This window comes from Euprymna scolopes, chromosome 11, assembly GCF_053919585.1.
Source record: "Euprymna scolopes isolate OS-2025 chromosome 11, ASM5391958v1, whole genome shotgun sequence".
In the NCBI taxonomy this organism is placed as follows: Eukaryota; Metazoa; Mollusca; class Cephalopoda; order Sepiida; family Sepiolidae; genus Euprymna; species Euprymna scolopes.
The window spans coordinates 106,658,562-106,682,405 of NC_136492.1; the positions used below are offsets into that span (position 1 = coordinate 106,658,562).

General features: G+C 33.2%; 1 protein-coding gene across 1 annotated transcript in view; it reads left to right on the forward strand.

Moving 5' to 3' along the window:
* LOC145288040 (voltage-dependent calcium channel subunit alpha-2/delta-1-like) overlaps positions 1–23,844 on the forward strand; it is a 190,070-nt gene that overhangs the window by 112,384 nt on the left and 53,842 nt on the right. Inside the window, exons 2-7 of the mRNA XM_080136058.1 lie at positions 2,812–2,961; positions 3,599–3,747; positions 13,097–13,249; positions 17,120–17,284; positions 17,942–18,070; positions 20,203–20,331. Coding sequence (XP_079992184.1) covers positions 2,812–2,961; positions 3,599–3,747; positions 13,097–13,249; positions 17,120–17,284; positions 17,942–18,070; positions 20,203–20,331 — 875 coding nt within the window. The remainder of the gene's footprint in view (positions 1–2,811; positions 2,962–3,598; positions 3,748–13,096; positions 13,250–17,119; positions 17,285–17,941; positions 18,071–20,202; positions 20,332–23,844) is intronic.

Consider the following 23,844-nt stretch of genomic DNA (forward strand, 5'->3'; position numbering starts at 1 on the left):
AATAGTCAACCACATAGGAGCTTATTCGTGATCAGACGCACACACAGACGTTCAGCTTTATATATATATATATATATATATATATATATACTACAAAAATACCTGTTTCAGGATGGGTAAAATTTATTCCCCAAACACAACAGTTCAACATCACATTTATGTGCACGTGCGAATATCAAAATCAAGATATAAGAGCCAGGTACGTCCAAGGATGGAATACTGTTGCCACATCTGGGCAGGAGCTGCTAGAAAGGACTTGGCCTGCCTTGATAGAGTTCAAAATAGACTTCATAGCCTCGTAGGAGATGTCCTTTTCTCTTCCTTGCAACCTTTATCTCACAGAAGAGATGTTGCGAGTTTGTCTCTGATGTATCGTTATTTTCATGGAAAGTGTTCGAATGAGCTTCAATCTATGGTCCCCCCTCGCCAAACTTTCACAAGAAACACTCGTCTAGCTGTAAACACTATCAATAATTCCCTCCACTCTTTATCTGTGCCTAAACCTAAACGTAGATTCCATGAACAAAGCTTTTTTCTTAGAACTGCACGCCTGTGGAATTGTCTTCCGTTTTCCTGCTTTCCGGCTGACTACAATATGGTTGTCTTCAAGTCTAACGTAAATAAGTTCTTGATGAGCCGTTCCATATAAGTTATCAACTTTACCAAATTTTCATTACTAATGATTACTATAATGTCCAATTTCTACTGTACACTCTTTAACCCTTATCCTTGAGTGGCCTCTTGGCCTTGATAATGTGGTGAAGCCTATGTAAAAAAAAAAAAAAAAAACTAAACCTCATGTCTAGAATTCTCATTCCAATGTTGATCAAGATCAATTAAATGATTTTAATTTTAGAGAACGTCTCAAATTTAAGGTTGAGTCTGGTTTCATTGGCATCTAATGACAGTAGATCAAATTCAATACCAAGCTGAAATATGTACTTTTGGAAATATGAGTCTATGCCCCCCCCCCAAGGGACATGATTTTGAATGGGTCTCATTTCTTAATTTTCTGAAAAAACAAAATGAATGAAACTTTGGTGATAATTGCTTTATTGTGTTTACATTCACAATATTTGTATTATTTGTATTATTTGTATTATTTGGACGACTGTCCTCATCTTGAGTGTTATTTGGTTATTTGCATAACGTTTCGGCCAATGTGACCTACAACCTTCATCAAGTATATCTTGGGATCTTTCTATCAAACTTGGGAACCTGCACAGAATTTTGAATAGGCCCCTTTATTTAATTCACATTCCATGCTCTTGTTCCGGTAGCCATGACCATGTAAAAGTCGTAAATAATTCGCAATTTACTAATTTATGGCTCACAAACTTCATACTAGAATTGTCCTTAAGAACTCGTGACGTAATGGATAAAGTAAATTCTGTTGTAAGTAAATTCTGTGACACTTTTCTGGTTCAATCCTCAGTGCAGATGATACTAAGAATACAACTGTGAATTACTTAAGACTTCTACACGGTCATGGTTAATGGAATGAAAACATGCTACTCTTGTGGATTAATAATAAATGGAAATTCTGTACAGATTCCCGAGTTTGATCGAAAGAATCTGACGTTTGGCAAGATATACCTGAATAAGGTTAGAGGTTACGTTGGCCCAAACGTTGTGCAAATAACACTCTAGATGAGAACAGTAGTCTGAATAATCCAAAGAATACTAATTATCAATCTTTATCTAAAAAATTAAGAAACATAATATCCATAGTCTTTTCATTCTTTTTCGTTATTCAAGATGGCCACTTTTGTATTTTCTATACCATTCACTTATAAAGGCTATGCATGTTAATAATGGCATGAGAAGAAATAACTGGACACATGTGTATAGAACCAGAACTTTTTGTTGACTGACTGCTATAAGTAGTGTTAGTATGGAAGTGGGGGTTGCAGTTCATTCAAATGAGGTGTAGTGAACAAGGGAGATAACTACTGCTTGACTATATACAACAGTCAGCATTTGGCTTTGTGCATTTCTTGAGGCAAAAATTCATCAATGACATGCTTACTAACCGACTGAAGTATGGCTCTGACTTTATCCCTGACTTCTTCCTTCTGTTCTGTGATGGTCCAGAGTATCCATGTGTAACTATGTCTTTAAGATAGCCAGAGAGAAAGGAATTTAAAGTTAATGTCTGGGCTGTAATGTACCCAGCTACGAATGTGTAATGTTTCATTCAGTTTTACAAACTGTCGAGGCAATGTGACGTTTTTACCACACCATTGAGAGGTGACGGTGGTTTAATGCTTAATTACACGACACAGGCTAAAGACCTGGGCGTTCCACGTTCAAATGCAGTTCATTCCACAAAAATCACTTTCACTTAGGATGTTGGCAACCTTCATGTGGTCCCTCCCGTAATCCCTGATGTCTTTCTAGAAAGAATTCTCGCTAGAAAAATATCGGGGAAACCAATGCCAACAATAGAATCTTCGGATTCATACAATATGAATGAATGAATGAATGAATGAATGACCACACCATCATCAAAGATCTCTTGGCATTTTCCCAAATTTCACAAGCATTTTTTAGTACTTAGCCGAAATATATGTAACGCATTTCTCCTGCGAAATTAATATTGCTCGTCAGCTGCTTGTTTCATTCATCACTGCGTTTCATAAATGATTTCATTTTTTCAGAATACTAATTAATGCTCATTACTTTTGAATAACGTTCGCATACTTTAAGCAGTTTTGCTCTGTTTAAATCATAGCAGATAGGCGATCGTCATACACTGGCACATGTATTTATTTGGTTTGAATACAATTTTTTTAAATTTTTTTTATATAGCTTGCAAGTGACGGAATAAAGAAAGACCACAGTCAATCTTACCTGGACAAAGCAAACTATACCTTTGAGAAGAAAAATGGAACAGAGATTGTACGGAGGATGAAAATAAAGTTAGGAGAATATTTCAGAAAAAAGAAAAGAGCGGCAAATGTAAGTTCATCATTTTGTCTTTAGAATTTCTTTTGTACATTTTTCCTTTTCTATTTTTTGTTAAAAATATTTCAACCCTAATTATTTCAAGAGTTTGATTTTAAGGATTTTTATTAAAAATATTCAACATTATTTCTAGAGTACGATTTTAAGGGTTTTCATTAAAAATATTTCAACATTAATTATTTCAAGAGTATGATTTTAAGGGTTTTCATTAAAAATATTTCGACATTAATTATTTCAAGAGTATGATTTTAAGGGTTTTGTTAAAAAAATATTTGAACATTAATTATTTCAAGAGTATGATTTTAAGGGTTTTGTTAAAAAAATATTTCAACATTAATTATTACAAGAGTATGATTTTAAGGGTTTTCATTAAAAATATTTCGACATTAATTATTTTAAGAGTATGATTTTAAGGGTTTTGTTAAAAAAATATTTCAACATTAATTATTACAAGAGTATGATTTTAAGGGTTTTCATTAAAAATATTTCGACATTAATTATTTTAAGAGTATGATTTTAAGGGTTTGCGGTTGTGTAGAAAGGATGAAGATTGCTTGTTCAACTTTATCATTGATTGCTTATTTTTATTTATTTGTTTATTTCATTTCTTAATTTGTTTGTTTATTTTTAGAGACTGGCAAATAAAATCCGAGATCTTTATGATGAAATTGCTTTCAATTTTGAAAAATATCCTACACCCAACACACTGTCGGAACTTTCCCCTGATGTATACCTGGATTCCGATATTCCATCCAAGCTCCCAGAATTAAATTTTAATCCGTAAGTATATTCATTTTTTAATTTGGGACACGTTTCTGGAAGTACAATTGATTATCGCCATCTTTGTTTCATCAAATTGTTGTCAGTTTTAACGGCACCGTTGATCTCTATCTATCTATCTAGCTAGCTAGCTAGCTATCTATCTATTATATAAAAGTCAATTTGTGTGTGTTAGTTCCTTGCAAATTTAACACAAAGCTAATTTATATGTCTGGCAGTGTTCTTAGATATGTTTTGTATGGAAATTCATCCGATAAGTATCGAAAATAGAAAAAATCCAATCTTAAAAAGTCTTCCTTTTCTTATAGATAAAAAGGAATTTTTACAGGGGTATATTTTTCGTTACACTAGTGCAACCTTGGTCGGTGTTACATAAAATTTTCCACTGTATAAATTCTTTTTTTTTTATCTAGAATAGAAGAAAGACTATTTTTAACATCGTAAGCCCAAATATCAGCTGACATGATATTCTAAACAAACACAGGCGAAATTTTATGACCGACATTATCATTATTATTTTTTTAATTATTTTATTTTATTTTATTTATTTTTTTGCAAATTATTCCTTGTATATAATATTTAATAGAGGATTGATTCTATAATACATACGTACACAATCTGCATAAATTAAAATATCATGTTTAAGCGTATAGTCCGATCGGGCAATGCTGGGCATCCAGCTGGTTTTATAATAATTTCATGCAAAAGGTTTACAAATTGAAAGTGAAACTGAATGTAAATATAGAAGCATATTACATTGTCCTTTTCAACTTATTTACTCTTGGCCACCTCAAATCAGGCATACTGCCACTTCAATGTAAGGAGTAACTATTTGGGATCATGTCTACAGAGGCACTATCTAGGGAGTTGAGCAGCAAGATATCTGTTCACATTACATTTAAACTTCTGCATGTTAGTTCACTCAGGGAAGCAGGAAACAGGAAGGGAATTCCAAAGCCTAGCCGTCTGAGGGAAGAAGCTATGAAGTAGAAAACTTTCCAACATCTAGGAATCTCTATGGTGAAGGAGTTGATTTTGCTGCTTGTCGGGTTATTTCTTCATGCACCTTTTCTATGGTGATGAGTTCAATACTAGCGATTGGCTGAAACAATTGTACACAAATATTACTAATAAAACTCTGATTTTTTTAAAATGAACAATATATATATATATATATATATATATATATATATATATATATATATATATATATATATATATACTTTGGATTATATAAATATATGCATGTAACATATATACATATTTTCCAATTTTCACATTTAATTAAGTTCCATGAAAACGCCTTTACACTTTCAGAGCATATATATCGGCAGTGAACATTCCAAAGGCAAATACATATCTATTCTTATTTACATGTGTTTCTTTGAATGGTGGAAAAACACAAAACAACTCATCAGAGACAGTTTATATGTTCCTTGGAAAAACAAAACAGTTGTATATATATATATATATATATATATATATATATATATATATATATATATATATACGTTGCGTTTTATTTTTTATTACTGTATCTTTCTGTTAAGTTACATTATTGTTTCAGCTACCTGGCCGTTTTTTTTTGGCCGTCTGTAGCTTCCTCAGACTTTTACAGAAATGTTCGTTATGATGGGATTTCTGTAAAAGTCTGAGGAAGCTACAGACGGCCAAAAAAAAAACGGCCGGGTAGCTGAAACAATAATGTAACTTAACAGAAAGATACGGTAATAAAAAAAAAATAAAACGCATATTTGCTCTACAACAGTATTGAGCACTTCCTTCAGTTTTTACTAATTACCATTTCTACTATATATATATATATATATATATATATATATATATATATATATATATATATATATATATATATAATCATTACAATAATAATTTCTAAATTTTAAATACCTACAGACTCTAGTGTTTCATCTTTTTAGGAATCATCAGTGCCGGGTGACACGATTACTACAGGCCAGGAGATGCGAACCCGGCCACGAAGCCATCTCTGACTCCATTAGCAAGGAACAAACCTCGCGGCCAATCTCAATCTCAAAATATCTCTTAAATTTTAACATTTATTTTTTAGATGTCGTAAAATCTGGCTATAGCGATCTAATGATTATAACATAACCGCAAGAAATATCGTTGAAATTTAAACATTTATTTTTAAATGTCAAGACGTCCGTCCATAGTGATCTAATGATTATAACATCATGATGTGCACATGTGAGCTTAAGTGACCGACTTTCATTTCAACTTGAAAGTTTCTTAAAGGGGCTGACATAATTATTTACTACAATAATTATTAAATACCTACAGACACTAGTGTTTCATCCTTTCGGGAATCATCACTGCAGGGTGTCATGATTACTACTGGTCGGGAGATTTGGACCCGACTATGAAGCCATATCTGACTCCATATATATGTGTGTGTGCGCTCGCGCGTGTGTGTGTGTGCGCGTGCACGCACGCGTGTGTGTGTGTGAAAGTTTTTGCTTTTCACATCTTTATCATTCATCCAGCGCAGCAGAATTTGTAGTGTAATTCAAATCTTGTCAGTAGCTGAATACTTGATGCTTCGGCAAGGCTATCAAGGGACTTTATTTTTATCGTGACACCATCAGTGCAGGTTGGGAGATTCGAACCCGGCCACGAAGCCATCTCTGACTCCATTAGCAAGGAACAAACCTCACGGCCAATCTCAACCGCGTGAAATAACGTTGAAACATTTATTTTTAAATGTCGTACAATCCGTCCATAGTGATCTAATGATTATAACATCATGATGTACACATGTGAGCTTAAGTGACCGACTTTCATTTCAACTTTAAAAGGCTCAAATGCTCAACAATAAGAACCGAGTTTCTTAAAGGAGCTGACATAATTATTGCAATAATAATTTTCTAATACCTACAGACACTAGTGTTTCATCCTTTCAGGAATCATCAGTCTCTCTCTCTCTCTCTCTTTCATATATATATATATATATATATATATATATATATATATATGCGTGTGTGTGTGTGTGTGTGTGTGTGTGTGTGTGTGTGTGTGTGTATTGCTTTATAATATTTGAATATTAATGCCTCCAGATAACTGGGTCTGTATGCATAAATTTCTCTAGTTTTCTTTAAATTATTTTTTTTATTTGTTTTATCTTGTTCCAATTTTTCATATTCCTTGAAGGCACCATTTTGTACTACCAACTGCAAAGTTTTTCGAAGTCAATGATCTCTGGGTAACAACCAACCGGAAAATCAATTCCCTCTCATGTCTTTCACAAATAATCAATGTTTTGCGTGAACAGAAAAGAAAGAAAGAAAGAAAAATGGTTGAAAAAAAAATATGAGAAAATTATTAAAAATGAAAAGAAATAAGATTAAATGATGATGACGACGACGATGATGATGATGATGATGATGATGATGAAAAGAAAGTCAAAAAGAAGGACGAAAAGAAAGGGGACATTGAATAAAGATGGAAAAATACTAGAAACGAAAGAGAGAAGAAAGGAAATAATGATTGGATAAACGTAATAGCAATCATCGAAGAAATATGTTTAGTTGCTTAGTTTACAGCGCATCAACCCCTTTTTTTAATGCAGAATCCAGTATTTTTTTAAAAAAGATTTTATGCTTTAAGTTCTTTATATCTTAAAATGTTCATTCTTCGGGTTTGATTTGCTTGTTTTGTTGAGGGAAATTATTTTTTTTTGTTTGGGGTTTTGCAGAACATGATTGAGTTTTGCAAAGGGAAAAGAGGAAACAATAACATCAATGCTTATTGCATTTTAGATCAGTATCTCCAGACAACCTGCTGATCTGGTAGCACCAGATATAAAAAAAAAAAAAAAATAAAAAAGCATTTAGAAAAAGAAGGTTTATATTTAATATTGAAGAGATACAAGAAAGAGAGAAAGACAGACAGACAGATAGAAAAGGAGAGAGAGAGCGGGGGGGGGGGAATAAAGACAGAATATAAAAGAATCAGAAAGAAAGAACAACGTCAACAATAAAATGATTAAAATAGAAAGAGGAAGAAAATGAATTAGTTAAAAGAAAAAATGAAAACAAAAATATACGATTAAAAGAAATCTTTATAGTCTTGCAGATCAGTAATAATAAAGTTAGTTAACAAAAAGTATATTAGCAAAAGTGTGTTACAGAAGTACACATCATAATTCTGGGTGAGTTCATTATTCAATAAAACTAAAGAGAAAGAAAAAAAAGATCATTAGAAAAATAATGTAATAAAATAAAAGACATAACAAAATAAAAAAGAAAAGAAATGAATGCGATAAAATTAATAAAAAAGAAAAGAAAAGCAGAAAAAAAAACCCACGAAAAATGCCAATAAGGAAACAAAGAAATGAAGAAGAAAAGCAAGGAGAAAACAGGATAAATACTTTAAAATAAAGACAAAAAAATAACAATCGCTTTGGTGTATAGCCATGTAGAGAGGAATTGCCCTCAGTAACACAAGAAATAAAGAAAATCTGAAGATCATATATAAATAACTATACAAATATATATATATATATATATATATATATATATATATATATATATGTATTCCAATACAAGTATTAATGTTTAGATTTATCCCAAACAAAAATAAAAAAAGCTCGATACGAAAGTAAGGAGTAGAGCTTAATACCAATAATGGAGCGAAATAAGAATATTTTAACGCTTTTCTTTATTGGAGGTATACTGTCGAAAAATAAATTTTTACATGTAAATCTCCGGTTTACAGTTTTTATTTATGCTTATGGTATATATATATATATATATATATATATATATATATATATATGGCTCACACACCAAAACCGAATTTAAGGACATGCTAATTAAAAACACCGCCGTTTTAGCCGTTTCACACTGTGATCTACGCCTCCCAATTATTGAAGCTCTACTAATCCGTATGAAAACAAAAACAACCATCAATCAGGCTGAATATGAAGGGGAAGACACGCGTAAGTGCTTTGAAGTATTTTAAACGATTTTAAGCGTCATTTCATTAAATTGACTAACGCAATTTTTTTTTTTTATATCCCTCGCCTTACGACGACTTATGGAAGTCGAAAACGTTCGCGAATACGGCAAATTTCTTTTCATATTCGAGCAGAATGTTCGAACACTAGCCCAAAAAAATAAAAATAAAACAGGAATTGCCCCTATTCTTCAATGAAACACACATTAGAGAAAAAATGCTACCTATATATATATATATATATATATATATATATATATATATATAGTCCTGGTCAAATTAATAAGACCACTTAAGAAAGTAAGCGTTTACGCATATTATCGAATTTTTAATCAAACAAATGGTTGAAACCATTGCCAAAAGGGAAAATATAATGGGAGAAAATGAAATCTGCTTCATTCGAAACCTTAAACCGGATCTAATAATTATTTAAAAAAAAAACATTTTCACTTGGTCAAAATGATAAGACCACTGATAATTTATCTAACAAAAGGCAATTATAAATTACTAAAAAGGGTCTCGGTATTTAGTATAGCCTTCATTATTACGAATTACTTCAAAAATTCTCTTCGGCATGCTTGCGACTAAGTTTTTTTATCAGTTGCGAAGTAATTTTACCCATGTACTTAAAACTGAATCAGAAAGTTCCTTTATCGAATCATACCTAGTTTCATCCTTGAACACTTCTTTTGCCATCCATCCCCAAAGATTTTCAATGGGATTGGGGTCCGGAGAACATGCTGGATGATCTAACAATTTTATAATATTTGAAGAAAAGTATTCTCGTGCTTGTCGAGAAGTGTGTATCGCAGGGGTGTCTTGCTGGAAAATCCAATTTCTTCCACACAGACGTGGACCTTCGGTCCTGATAGAAGCATTTTCAAGCATTGAAATGTACTTCAATGATGTTTACCGGCCTTTCACTACTTGCAACTTTAGGGTCCCAACTGACGAGAAAGTATCCCAGATCATTAAAGACCCTCCTCCACTATGGCGAGGTGAAAAAGTCTCTTTGAGCAAATTTTTATCATGCCAATAGTGTTGAAATCCATCTGGACCATCTAGATTATACTTTTTCTAATCGGAGAAAATTACATTTTCCCACTTCTCTTCATCCCAAGTCTGGTATTTGGCAGCATATTTACGTCGGTTAGTTTTGTGCTGTTCAACAAGACATGGTTTCTGCAGTCGCTTTAAATGATTGAAACCCTTCATTTTCAGATGCCTTCTGATGGTTTTAGGACTACATTCTGCTGCTGTTTGGTTTTTCAATCGACTTGAGCTCATACTGGAGGGTTTTTTTTAACTTCTTCTGATATGGCGATCCAGTGATGGGTTATTTTTTTTTTTTGGTCGACCTGGACTCTTTTTGTGCCCATATTGATCTGGGTTCCTTAAAAAATTTGTGATGACCGTTTTGCTACGATTCACTTAGTTTGTAATGGATCTATGGGAGAGTCCACCCCTATTAAGCTCAAAGATCCTTCCTCTCTCAAACTTTGATAATGGTTTCCCTTTTGTCATTTATAATTTAGTAAGATGTTTTTAATCCACTAACAAGTTGCTTTTAGTAACATAGAAAGCTTTTCGTATTCATTTTTTTTTCAAAACTAGCCGATTTTATTAAAGTGGTCTTATCATTTTGACCAGGTGAAAATGTTTTTTTTTTTTTAATAATTATTAGATCAGGGTTAAGGTTTCGAATGAAGCAGATTTCATTTTTTTTTTTTCGATCATATTTTCCCTTTTGACAATGGTTTCAACCATTTGTTTGATTAAAAATTCGATAATATGCGTAAACGCTTACTTTCTTAAGTGGTCTTATGATTTTGACCAGGACTATATATATATATATATATATATATATATATATATATATATATATATATATATATATATATATATATATATATATATATTATTTACTATAATAATTATTAAATACCTACAGACACTAGTGTAAACATCCAGTTGCTTTGTAAATTACTACAAGCATAATTGGTCAGAAATACAACAGCTGTATTCTTATTATTTTTACAGGATGTTCTGCGTCGATCCATATGTTTCAAGACCATTTAAAAACATTTTTTTTATTTTGACTTCGCAAGATGAATATCCAGTTCTCTGTACGTTATTACAAAACAATAAAACAACAAAAAGATAGAAGAAAAAGAAAGACGGAAATAAAGAAAAAAAAAAGAGAAAGCCTAAGAAAAAAGAATAAGAGAAAAGGAGTGAAAATCAATTTGATCTATACGTCTGATCTTTTGTTACTGTTTTTGGCAGTTAGCAATGCTTTTTGATTTCCAATTCCCGACTCTTGTGTCAGCAGAATGAAGTTGAACAAAAGAAAATAACGCCGGCGCTCTTGTTCTCGATAAATATACAAATGCGATTGACACAAACACAGAGAACACGCACACATGTATGCAGACTTAAACACACTTACACAGAAATTCACAAACTCACATCCACACTGACCAGTGATAATAGCTTGGTAATAAAACTAAAGCTTTCTCAATTTTCTGTGAATCAATTTCTGAACATTTTTTTACAGAATATCTGGACCATTCTGGCAACATTTTCTTGCTAGAAGTGACACTTATAGTATTATATAAGGATAGTTCAAAAAGTAACGTCTCCTTTTTTAACTAAAAAAAGTTGAAGAGCTACGAGTACATGAGTGGTGCCATTAAAACGAGCGATATTTTGTGCTCTACAATTTATTTTCCTACATAGTTACTATCATTCTCAATACACTTTTGCCATCAATGAATGATGGCTGTGCATGGACGTCCGGGGCGAGCTTTGTAATACGAGGGTCATTCCAAAATTAAAGCCTCCTACACTTTTAACTTTAAAAGAAATTTTGAAGTTGAAGAGCTACGAAAACGAGAGTGGTGCCTTTAAAACGAACGTCATTTTGTGCTCCAGGATTTATTGTACATAGTCATCACCATTCTCAATACACTTTTTCCAGGAATTCAATGACACATTTCTGCTTCTGATGTATATCCATGACAGAGGTTGCTTTCTCAGTGTCTCACCGTCAATATTTGCAAATAGATGTAAAATTTTCAGATCATGAATTCATAAATTCAGTCGTCATAACAATGCAATTTGCCCGGAACAGTGCGTTTCTATTGTTCTATTATTTTTAGGAACTTCCAATCACTCTGTTGCCTCCATTAAATTCAAAACAAAGGTCAGGGAGATCTCAGGTTTTCTTTTCATTTGCAGGGTGTATCGATAATCAAGAGCTGATCAGAATAGCTTTAGATCTTTCAACTCTGAAATTCCTGCACATCACATATTCAGAAAGAATGTTTCCTGCGTCTCCTCTGATAAATCTGATTGGTTAGTCGTTAGTATTGAAAAGTTCCAACAGAAACCAAACAGCCAACTATAGTACACTTCAGAGTGTGCTGTTGTCGTTACTTTTAAAACACTATTTCTATTGCTGTCAACGAAATAAATGTCTTAAAACCAAAACCTTCTCTAAAACTACCCGCAAATGAATTTATATCGAAGAGTTCTAAGCTCGATGTGTTAAATACAGAATTGCTAAGTGGAAACTTGCTGATGGATAACTTTGAGGAACAAGGTACCGAATAGATGTAAGACTTCTATTCCAACCAGCATTAATGGACTAAAGATGATTTCCTTAGTATTTAGTAATTATTGAAGATTTAATTTTAATGCAAGATGGAGCCCCTCCACAATACTGTCACAAGCACTAATAGTTGACTAAATTTCATCTCTCAACATTGTGAGGTACCTCCGCACTTTGCTATTGTTGTTTGTGAATAGCTAAATGCCCAATTCCATGGAAGATGGATGGGTCATCACAGTTTGTATGAATAGCCGACCAGAAGTCCTGACTTAACGCCCTGCAACATTTTTCTCTGGGATTGGCTGAAAGAGCAAATCTACTCAACCAAACCAAGAAATTTATAAGAACTTGAAGGGTAAATATGTAAAGTTAAAACTAGATTTCCACAAAAGTTTCTTGTGAAATCAGTTGATGTGATTCCTGGTCGACGTGAAAAGCTGATGATGAATGAAGGCGCTTATATTGAATTTTAAATAAAATTCCATGCATTATATCATTTCTTCTCATATTCATTAATTCTATAAATTATATTTCAAAAAAATTTTTTATGTTTTTTAAAATAAGGAATTTTCTTTTTAATCGCCCTATAGAACATAATACTGGAGTTATGCCATCTGTTTTCTATACATTGTGTATATAGTTGTTTAAATAACATTTAAATGTTTAAAATGTTTCCTGCTTCTTTCTCTTTTTCTTCTGCTTACAATATATTTGTACTTAGCATTTTTGTTTTTCTGAAAACAGGTATTTTCGGCAATCAGTCAGTCTAAATAAGTCTACGATAAAAATTCCAGATGAAGTACCAAGAGATGAACTAAACACTATCAGAACAGTCTTTTATTCAGCCGGGTTGGATACAGTCTTCAAAGCTAACATGGCCGATGACCCTTTACTCAGGTAAGATATTTTCTAATCTCTCTATATAAAAAAGACAGTTGTCTGCATGTATGTATGTGTGTGAAAGTAAAAACTAGAAAACAAAAACCAGAAAGTTTGTATATCATTGATCAGCGTTACCCTGACATTATATATCTATATTATCTAACATTATATATATATATATATATATATATATATATATATATATATATATATTCATTATATGGGGATCAACTGGGTCAGGTTTCGTCAGAAGTCAATTTTTCAGTACTACTACATACCAATTTGAAAAAGAAAATACCAACTCGTTCTTCGACGAATCTTATATATAAAGGCATGTTGTCTGCGTGTGTATGTCGAGAGAGGAATGAACTTAGTTGAAAAACCGAAGGGGTAACGGATAGGGAAGGGGAAACGGAGGAGGGAAAAAGAGAGAAAAATACAGAAATGGATAGAGAGAGAGATAAAAGTTTTAATAGATATATTTAAAATTTTTGTCCTGAGAAACGCCAGGAAGCCCTGCTAGGCTATCTATATAAAACAAGGATGTATAACAAGATTGCTTCTGGGGTGACGATGCTAATTTTAACTAAAGATGTGCAAGGTGGAATTTGGAATTTAACGAAGAATGTGTTCATGGAATTCGATCTGCAATATTGTGAGATTCGTATTATTTGTATCATTTGGACTATTGTTCTATCATGAGTGTTATTTTCACAATGTTTCAGCCGATATAACCTCTGACCTTCTTCAAATGTATCTTTTGGAACTCATGAACCTTTCTGTTGAACTCAGAAATCTTCAAAAAATTTTACAAGCACTCATGACGTAATGGATAAAATCCTATGTAAGTATAATTCAAAGTGGCCTTCTTCTGGAGAGTTAAGGCTCAATCCTCAGTGTAGGCAATACTCAGAATACAATTATGAATTAGTTAAGACTTCTACTCGGTTATGGCTGACAGAACGAGAGCATGTTACCTCCATGGATTAAATAAAGGATTCCATTCAAAATTCCACACAGATTTCCGAGTTCAATAGAAAGATTCCTGAGTTCGATAAAAAGATTCCTGAGTTCGACAAGAGACATCTGAAGGAAATCGGAGGTTACACCGATCGAAACATTGTGAAAATAACAAAAGTCCAAATAATATAAATAATATAAATATATTGAAAAATAAACAAAAGTCATTTGTATGTTGATTAAGAGGGTGACGGTGGCTAAGTAATTAGCGACATGGATTGAAAACCAAAGTGTGCCAAGTTAGTTCCACAGAAACACTTTTATCAAACTCACAAATTACCTTGTGTAAAACCTACTAGAGAGGAGGTATTTTTCTTTTTACAAAGGAATCACCACTTATCAAGGCTCAGAGATCACTCGAGGATAAGGGTTAATATGCATACAGTGGTCAATGGGACAATGTTGTAGTAATTGTTAGTGGAAATTTGGTAAATTGGATTACTTAAGGGGAACGGGTCTTCAAGAACTTGTTTACATTGGACTTGAAGACGACCATATCATAGTCAGCTGGAAAGCAGGCTAATGATAAACAGTTCCATAGGTGCACAGTTCTAAGAAAAAAACTTTGTTCATTGAATCTACGTTTAGGTTTAGGCACAGATAAAGAGTGGGGGAAATTATTGATAGTGTTTTCAGCTAGACGGGTGTTTCTCATGAAAGATTGGCGAGTGGGGGGCATAGATTTGAGCTCAGACAAGCACCTGCCATAAAAATAACGATAAAGCAGAGACAAGCTCACAACGTCTCTTCTGTGAGAAAGAGATTGCAGGGAAAAGAAAAGAGCATCTCCCACTAGGATACAAAGTTTATTTTGTACTCTGTCAAGACAGGATAAGTTGCTTCTAGCAGCTCTTGCTCAGATGTGAAAACTACTCCATCCTTGGACATACCTGGCTCTTATGGATAGAGAATTGCATCAGCAGTGAGATATTTACTAGATTGAAAGAAGAACCCCACCATTTATCCAGCGACCTTGTCAACAGATTTGATGTACGTGTTCCATTTCAGATTAGGAGTAAAGGTCAAGTCCAGGCGCTTTTCAATTGATGCCAGATGGGGATCAGAATGTTGATGATGTAAAGATAAAAGTTTGGTTTTAGATGCATTAAAAGTAACCAACCACCTCTTTCTCCATTGTATCATATGCTGAAGATCAGAGGAGAGAGAATCAGAGAGAACTTGATCGTTTATGGTTTTTGATGTAATGCCATAGATGGTAGGGTCGTCAGCATAAATGTCTACGAATGATCTAAGGGTGTGATTTGGAAGATCATTGATGTAGATTAGGAAAAGAGTTGGGCCCAGGATGGACCCCCGAGGGACTCCAGCATTAATACTATGAGCTTCTGATTTCTGTCCATCAACCACTACTCTTAGGAACCTATCAGAGAGAAATGATTTAATAATTGTGAAGATATATCCAGCTATACCGTAACTGGAGATCTTGTGAAGTAAACCTTTATGCCATACTCTATCAAAGGCCTTAGATATGTCAAGAGCAACTGTCCTAGAAAGGAAGCCTCTATCAAGAGATTCGCTAATCCTTTGAGATATAACTGTAAGCACATCTGCTGTCGATCTAGCAGAATGGAAATCATATTGTATGTCACTAAGAAGGTTATTTTTGCTGAGGTGGTTGACTACTTCTCTATTTAACACAGATTCCAGTAACTTATTCATGATGCACAGGAGACTTATAGGTCTGTACTGAGAGGAGATGGCCGATCACCTGAATTTTTTAATACAGGACATACAGACAAGGTTTTTCAGGGTGTTGGTAACCAATTCTCCTTAAGACAACGCTTAAACAGCTTTGTAAGTATGGGAGCTAGTTCTGGTTGAAGCTTTTTCAGTACTATAATAGGAATGCCATCAAGGCCAGTTTGGGAGATATTAGCTGCAGTATCAGAAAACCTCGGAGCGGATTTGATAACTGGATTGCAAGGAGGTTTTCAGCATTTTCTCTCATTAGGTGAGTGGGCAAGGTGAGGCGAGGGGGGTTTCGGAGCTTCCACAGTACATAAATTAGAAAAGTGTAAGAAAACATTTAACCTCAAATAAAGTGAACGATGAAAATTCCTATTGTGTTTTATTTATTTATTTATTTATTTTTTTATTCGTGTCTTTAATTGTGAATCAGTTTTTTTTGTTTTTTTTTAAAGGATGTTTCTAGAAATGGAGGAGCATTCCTTAAATGTGTTGTGGCCTGATCAACATATTCTTTGAAGTGATCTTTTCTTAAAATTATTGAACAAAATTGAAACAGATGAAGAACTGGCGAACTTTATCACCGGAGATAAAACTTAGATTTGCCTGAGTCAAAAAAAAATTAAAAAAAAAAAAGACAAAACAATATTAGCATTTACAGTAAATTTGCTCTCATAACATTTTAAAATGCAACAAAAAGAGATTTGGGTGACGAAAGAAACGAATTATACAAACATTAAATATTCATGTTTGATAAAAATATTTATATATATGACGTCTAATTAAACTTTCAATTTAAATAATGAAATTTTACAGAAAATAAAGTAATACTCCACGTTATGTTAAGAAATATAACTTCAGCAAAGCCCTCTTCACCCTCCAATGGTACATAAAAGAGTATGAGAAAAGATTCCCTAAGTTTCCACACATTTCCGGTACTCCCCACCTCTTTCGATAAGCTTTGAAAATTAGTTTTCATTATCGCAATAGCCGTTTACCATTGATTATTTTTTGGTAGCGACCATTCGTCTTCAATTATTATTATTATTATTATTATTATTATTATTATTATTATTATTATTATTATTATTATCATCATTATTATTATCATTATTATTATTTCTATTGTTATTATTGCTATTGTTATTATTATTAAAGGTGGCAATATTTTGGATCAATCCATGGACCAATCCGAATGTTTCCTGGTCGAGAATGGGGAATAAACTTTGCGGGTTTCTACAACGACTACGATCCCAGAACCCGTCCATGGTACATTGCCGCAACCAGTGGACCGAAAGATGTTGTTATAATCATTGACTGCAGGTAATTTTTGCAATTTATGTATACATAAAATTATTTCATTAAAAATAAAGCCACTGAAAAGTTGGTCCAGCTAAAATTTGATTAAAAAATTCTAATAAAGAAAACAATTTTCTAGTTTTCTTCATAATTTTGAAGAGAATAAATAATGTAATTGTTCACTCCAGTGAATAATATTTTTTTTTTTAATTTTTACTGTGAGAGTAATTAATTATAGTTGTAATGTACTACTTTTTAGTATGTAAAGAATCAATTAATTAATTAATTAATTTGAACTCTGTATGGTCGATAAGGAAGAATCTGGAAGGTCTGAATGGATCATACTGGCATCCATAAAAACGTCAGTTGAATTTCAAGATTTTTAATTGCTCTATCTTGTATATTGAGCTTTCTGTTATTTTGATAGGTTCTAATATCAACATAATATTTATGTTTGTAATTTTATATATATATATATATATATATATATATATATATATATATATATATATATATATATACCTAGCTATCAGCTTTGGAGTATTCTGCTGAATAATAAAAACTTTTTGTAAATTTCTGTTTTACATCTCTGTTCTTATTATATATATATATATATATATATATATATATATATATATATATATATATATATATATATATATATATATCTTGTGTTTACAGTTTATCAATGAAGGGTCAGAAATTTGAAATCGCCAAAGCTGTTGCGAAAGTCGTTATTAGTACGCTGACCAAACAAGATTATGTGAATGTGATCTGTGCTCGAGCCAGTCATTGGGATGAAGTTGGCAAGTAAGTAAATCGTTATAAATTATAATTCTAACCTTAAGCCTAACCCTAAGCCTAACACCTTGCTAGTTGGACTCACAAATTCATAGAATTGAAATATTCACGAAAATCTATCTCTAAGATAGGTATCTATTCTATGCCTAGTTTAAAAATAACGTTCAAATTAAACCTTTCATCTGTATAAAATAATGTGGATTCTATTTCAGTATAAAACAAAATCTAATTCATTTCCACTAACTCAATTATGACAGCAGTTGAGAAAAATGGGTTTAGTGTGACATCATATCTTACACTCAAACAGACTTTATACATTACTAGCAAATGTACATGGCATTGCCCGGTATAAAAATGAAGCCAAAAAAACAAAAAAACGGATAGAATATGAGACATGTGCATGCGAGTATTATGTTTTTTTTCTAAACAGTTCAATTCTTCTAAGTAAAAAAATATACTCGAACTGAGATCGAAACCAAAACCTAAAGACAATGAGTCAAGTACGATAACTATTAGGCCAGCTTGACACGACCTTTAAAAAATGTTTTCAAACGTACTTATTCTTAATATAAAGAATCTTTCATATGAACGATTTGCGTATGCACAGTTGTCAAACAGTTGACAAACAGATAAAAATTTGATGACCCCCCCCAAGTACCAAATTTTTCAATTTTGACCCCTTAGCAGCCCTTTTTTCCGGATGAAAACCGATTAAAAGTTTCCCACATGTCTGCATACCCTATATATCAAATTTCAAATCTGTAGATCAAACATTTGTTGAGTATATAAGCTGAGAGTTGTCCTTACATGCACATACATTCTCACTTTTATAGATAAATAGATAAGAAGAATTATTTCATACCAAATTCATAAAATCTACAGCGAGTTATTGTCAAAGAAATTAGACACATTTGATTCCAAATGCCTAATAAAAATTGTAAGTGTTGGACGTATTGCTGTTGCATAGTTAAAGTAATTAACCTGAAACAGAAACTACTTCACAAGCATAAATTATGTATAATGACTAACAGATGGAACCCAAGTAAGAATATAGACATTTATTAACAAAACATAACAGAGCAATACAAATGTTCATAACTCACCCACTGGGTGGAGACCTCTATCATTGATAGGATGGATATGTTCTGCCAATGTAAGGCTTGTATCTAACATGGAGGATAAGTATGTTCTACCCAGTGAGGTTGCATGCTTTCTTTGACATAGGTTTTGACCCACTGTATGGGAAAACGTGCTTTCTCAAAAGCTTCGTCAGCTACCACTTTACCAAGCCAAGGGAAACCACTCACCAGTGTATCTACGACCAGTGTTGTTTCCCTAATTCCCTTACATAAGAATCTGTGCCGCCAATGTTTACACCTCATCATCCAAAATGAAATGACTAAACTCATTTGTGTTCACATCATCTGCAGATATACTATCCTGAATGAAAACAAATAATGGTTTGGGCCAATCAAAGGGCTTTCTGAATTTATTTGAAATGGTCTTTCTGAGAGCCACTTTGAATAAATTCAGAATTTTTTCTGATTGGTCCAAAATATAATTATCTGTTTTTAGCCAGGATAGTGTATGCATAGACGATGTGCACACAAACGAGTTTATTGATTTCATTTTGGACGCTGATGTGTGCATAGTATGAATACATACCTGAATAAAAACAAATAGTAGTATTTTAGACCAATCAGAGAACTTTCTGAATTTATTCGAAATGGTATTAAAGCGATTGAACTACCAATGAAGAAATCAGAGACTGAATGAACTGGAAACAGACAATCAAGAGAGATTTGATTGCAACGAGAATAAACTGGAGGGACACTTCAGATCAAAAGTGATGGTATACCTTGACTGCCTCATGCACCACAGGATGCTGAAGTTCCTAACTCTAAGTAAATCTAGTCTATTTTTTGTATTGCTGCTTAAGAAAATGTCCTTCATAAAATTCGTCTCTCTTTCTCTTTCTCCATTTCTCTTCCTCTCCCTTTCTTCCCTTCTTTCTCTCCCTTTCTGTTTCTCTCTCGCCTTCTCTCAAACATACTCCTCCACGCTCCATATTGTGCGTATTTCTGAAACTCTCTCCCCCCTCATCTTATACTCACTCACTTTTTTCGTGTTTTCTTTTGCAGATGGCATCATTTCACGACTGAAGTGCTCAGTTGTCAACAGAACAGAATGGTCCCGGCCACCATTGCTCACCGAAAAGATTTAATCGAAAAAATAAAAACCCTACAAGCGGGTGGAACAAGTGAATTAGAGTAAGTAACTTTAATCAAAATCGCAAATGTTTTCAAATTGTCGCAGTTATGGCCAAATATTTTTAAGAAGAATCATTTAAGAATTTTGCTTTTAATTTGATGCAATTATAATTACGATGAGGATCTCCGTTATTTTCGTCAAAATTAGAAATATTTTAAAATTTTTACCAGCTATGGGCAAACAGCTCCACTGCGTTGTTGATGCTTTGGCAAAGGCAAAGGCTAAGGGAGTAAACCCCCACAAAAAAGATGAATTACTGCAACTCCTACAGCTGTGCTGGCTCCAACCATATTGGCTTGCCTTTCTGTCAGACTCTGTCTGCAATGTCAAGAGGGGGAACTTGGTAACTGTTGTGGTCCTGGTTAGGGGTCACAATATTAAGGTGAAAGAGTCCTGGTGTTCACTATGTAAAGCTGAATGTGGGCTCTCTGCTCGACGTCAGAAATGTCTGGCTTACATAGGGTCAGACGAGTCCATATTATCTCTTCTTCTCTTCTCTATCTCTTCTCTTCTCTTCTTCTTCTTCTCTTTTATCTTCTTTCTTTCTTTTATCTTCTATATAAATAAAATGAACTCATTATCTGAGGTTTGCTATAGGCCTATTACCTCAACAGTTCCTCGACAGTTCCGGTGAGAGTCCACTGCCAAAATCGCTTAGATTCAATGGAAGTTGCAACATCTTTTCTCTCTATTAGATTTCTCCTTTCCCCTCTTCCCATTTACACCGCAACGGATGCGTTCACAACACTACGAGGAAACACACCGGTTTGGAATCGTACAAGGTTACTTATGCCGTTTCCTTTTTTTTTTTTTTTTTTTATCTTTTCTCGCTGATGTATGCTTTCTGCTTTTTCCATAATAAAATAGAAATAAAAATATAATAAAAAAAAAACGCGAAAACGCGATTACTATTGTTTTCTTTTTGCTTTTTTTCATTAGTGTAAGACGCAATCTGCGTGACTAACCGGATTTTACTTCCGGTTTTAACGACTCTGACCTAACTCACTTTATAGTTAATTAAACACGTTTTGTTTTTTGTTTGTTTGTTGTTTTTTTTTGGCGCTTTCGCCTCAATGATTAGAGTTCGAACCCCCATCCCCTTCAAACTTTTTTTTTGATTTTTCAAACACCCGGGCACCGCCGGATCGTTCGTATTGCATCACATTCATTTTTTTAATTGTTTTTTTTTTACACGATTTTTAAAAAAATATTTTTAACATTGTTTGTTTTTATAATATTGAAACAGGGTTATAACTTCGCTTTGTTTTCGGTTTACCACCCCCCAACCATACACGCCTCTAAAAACCAGGGCAACGCCGGGCAACGCCGGGTACCCTCCGCTAGTCATGAATATAGGAGTGCTAACTACCCCAGAACAGTAACTGAGCATACCTAGGACTCCATATCACTCACCCAGTACTGCATCCGGAGAGGCAACTCCAGCTTCGACTTTATAATCAAAGCAGACACTGTAGTGCACTAGACTAGAAGTAGAACGCTATTTTTGCATGAGACAGAAGGTTGCCATCAAATTTGATCATGTCGAATTGTTTTTCTGTTTTATTAGTGTTGGGACGATTAATTGGAATTAGAATCGGGAATCCAAAAAATTTGAACTTTTTGGAGTATCTGAATCAGTATAGAAATAAGAAAAAAATGTAAGCCTATTTTCCGATACCAAAAACAATTCTTGTTATTTTATTAGTTTTTGTTTAAAACTTAATTTTCCATTGCTCATATTAATGATGAAATGATAAATAGTTATTGATTATAAACTATCAGTAAAATTTAAATCTAAAGACCTTCCCCTAAAACACAATTGTATTTCTGCATTTGCAAAAATATGTGCACTCATATTACATGGGTTTGATAGTAATCCAAAAATTAAAACAAAGAAACAAAAACAACACCAAGAACTTTATAGCAATATACATTTAACAATTTAAAAAAAAATCAGAATTGGAATTGGTAATTGTATTAGAATCGAAAATTTTGAATAGAATCGATAATTGTATTGGAATCAGGAATTTAGTTAAAAAAAAAAACTCTGTTCAGTGTTGAAAGACAAAGGATACCTCCTTGTAGGGGTAGCTGTGCGTGAAATTGTGAGGCAAGGGTTGCACAATCCTCAACCACACCTTTCCTGAATTGGCACTGTTTGAGTCCAGTGGCACGGAAAAGTCCAAGACGACTGGAAACAATACCAAGATAAGCGGAGAGCACATACAGCGCCTAGAAGTCCCAAATAGTCATCCATTTAGTACTGACCAGGTTCAACGTTGCTTACCTTTGGTGATCCAGCAGGAGCCGGTGTGTCAATGTGATTATGCCGGAATTTAGTACAAAATTGGTAATTGTATCAGAATTGATAAAAATATTGGAATCGTCCCATCACTTGTACACACATTTACTCCTAACTCTTGCAATCACGCTTGCACTTGCCTCTCTCTGTGCTATCAGCAAGGTAACAAAACCTCTGAACAGAATTTGTGCTGACTAGAAATTATCAGAAGAAATGGAAAAAATATCAAATTTTACAAAAAATAAAGACGAATTACAGATTCTTTTCCCACTAAGACTTTTCAAAGTATGACAAGTTGCTTGAAAATGTCTACAAAACGACAGAATTATGACTTCACTAAATTCATATTCACTCGAGTCATTTTTAAACGATAATGTCACTGGTTTTTATACTTTCTTTGTACTAACTGGAAGAGTACATAGGGAATGCAATAGTCATTGAAAACCACCGATTTTTATCAGTGAAAAAATCCACTGGTAAATGGCTGGTGAAAGAACACCAAATCACATGTAATGGCTAAAATTTGGAATGAAAGCAACTTTTTCAAAGTGTATTTTAATATTTTCTTTGCAAATAATTTATAGGTTATTCTCAATTACTACATTCAGAATACGATTATCAAAATTTTCTTTTTCATTTAATTATTAATTTAATTCATCAAAGGGGATTCATTTCATTATCATACCTTCATTATCAAAGTCTTTGGTTCCTCTTGCAGCAAACACTCATCTTTTTACCACAACTGAAAAAGACTTTCCTTTCTTCTTCTTTGTGCCTAGAATCAGGCAGAATTTACATGGACAGAATTTATTTGAAAAAGACTTCCAACCTGTGGAACACATTACCACAGGACTGCTTCACTATTCGTTATTTATTACAACTTAGTCATCTTTAGTTCCAGTTTCTTGTTATAGACCGCCCCAAAGTAGCCAAATGCAGTTCATATTACTGAGCAATTTTAATACTCCAATAGTGTTTCTCATCTTTTGACTGACATTAATTCCCATCTCATTAATAACCCTTATCTCCAAGTCGCTCCTGCCCTTGATAAGTGGTGTTTCTGATAGTAAAAAGAAAATGAAAACCTACTTTGTAGCTGGTGCAACTAAAATCCATAATTTCTATGTTAAAGGCGGCAAAAACGAATTATGATATTCTAAACTAGAGGAAGGTGTCCGGCCTTGGTGAGTCATAAAACATGCTTAACTAT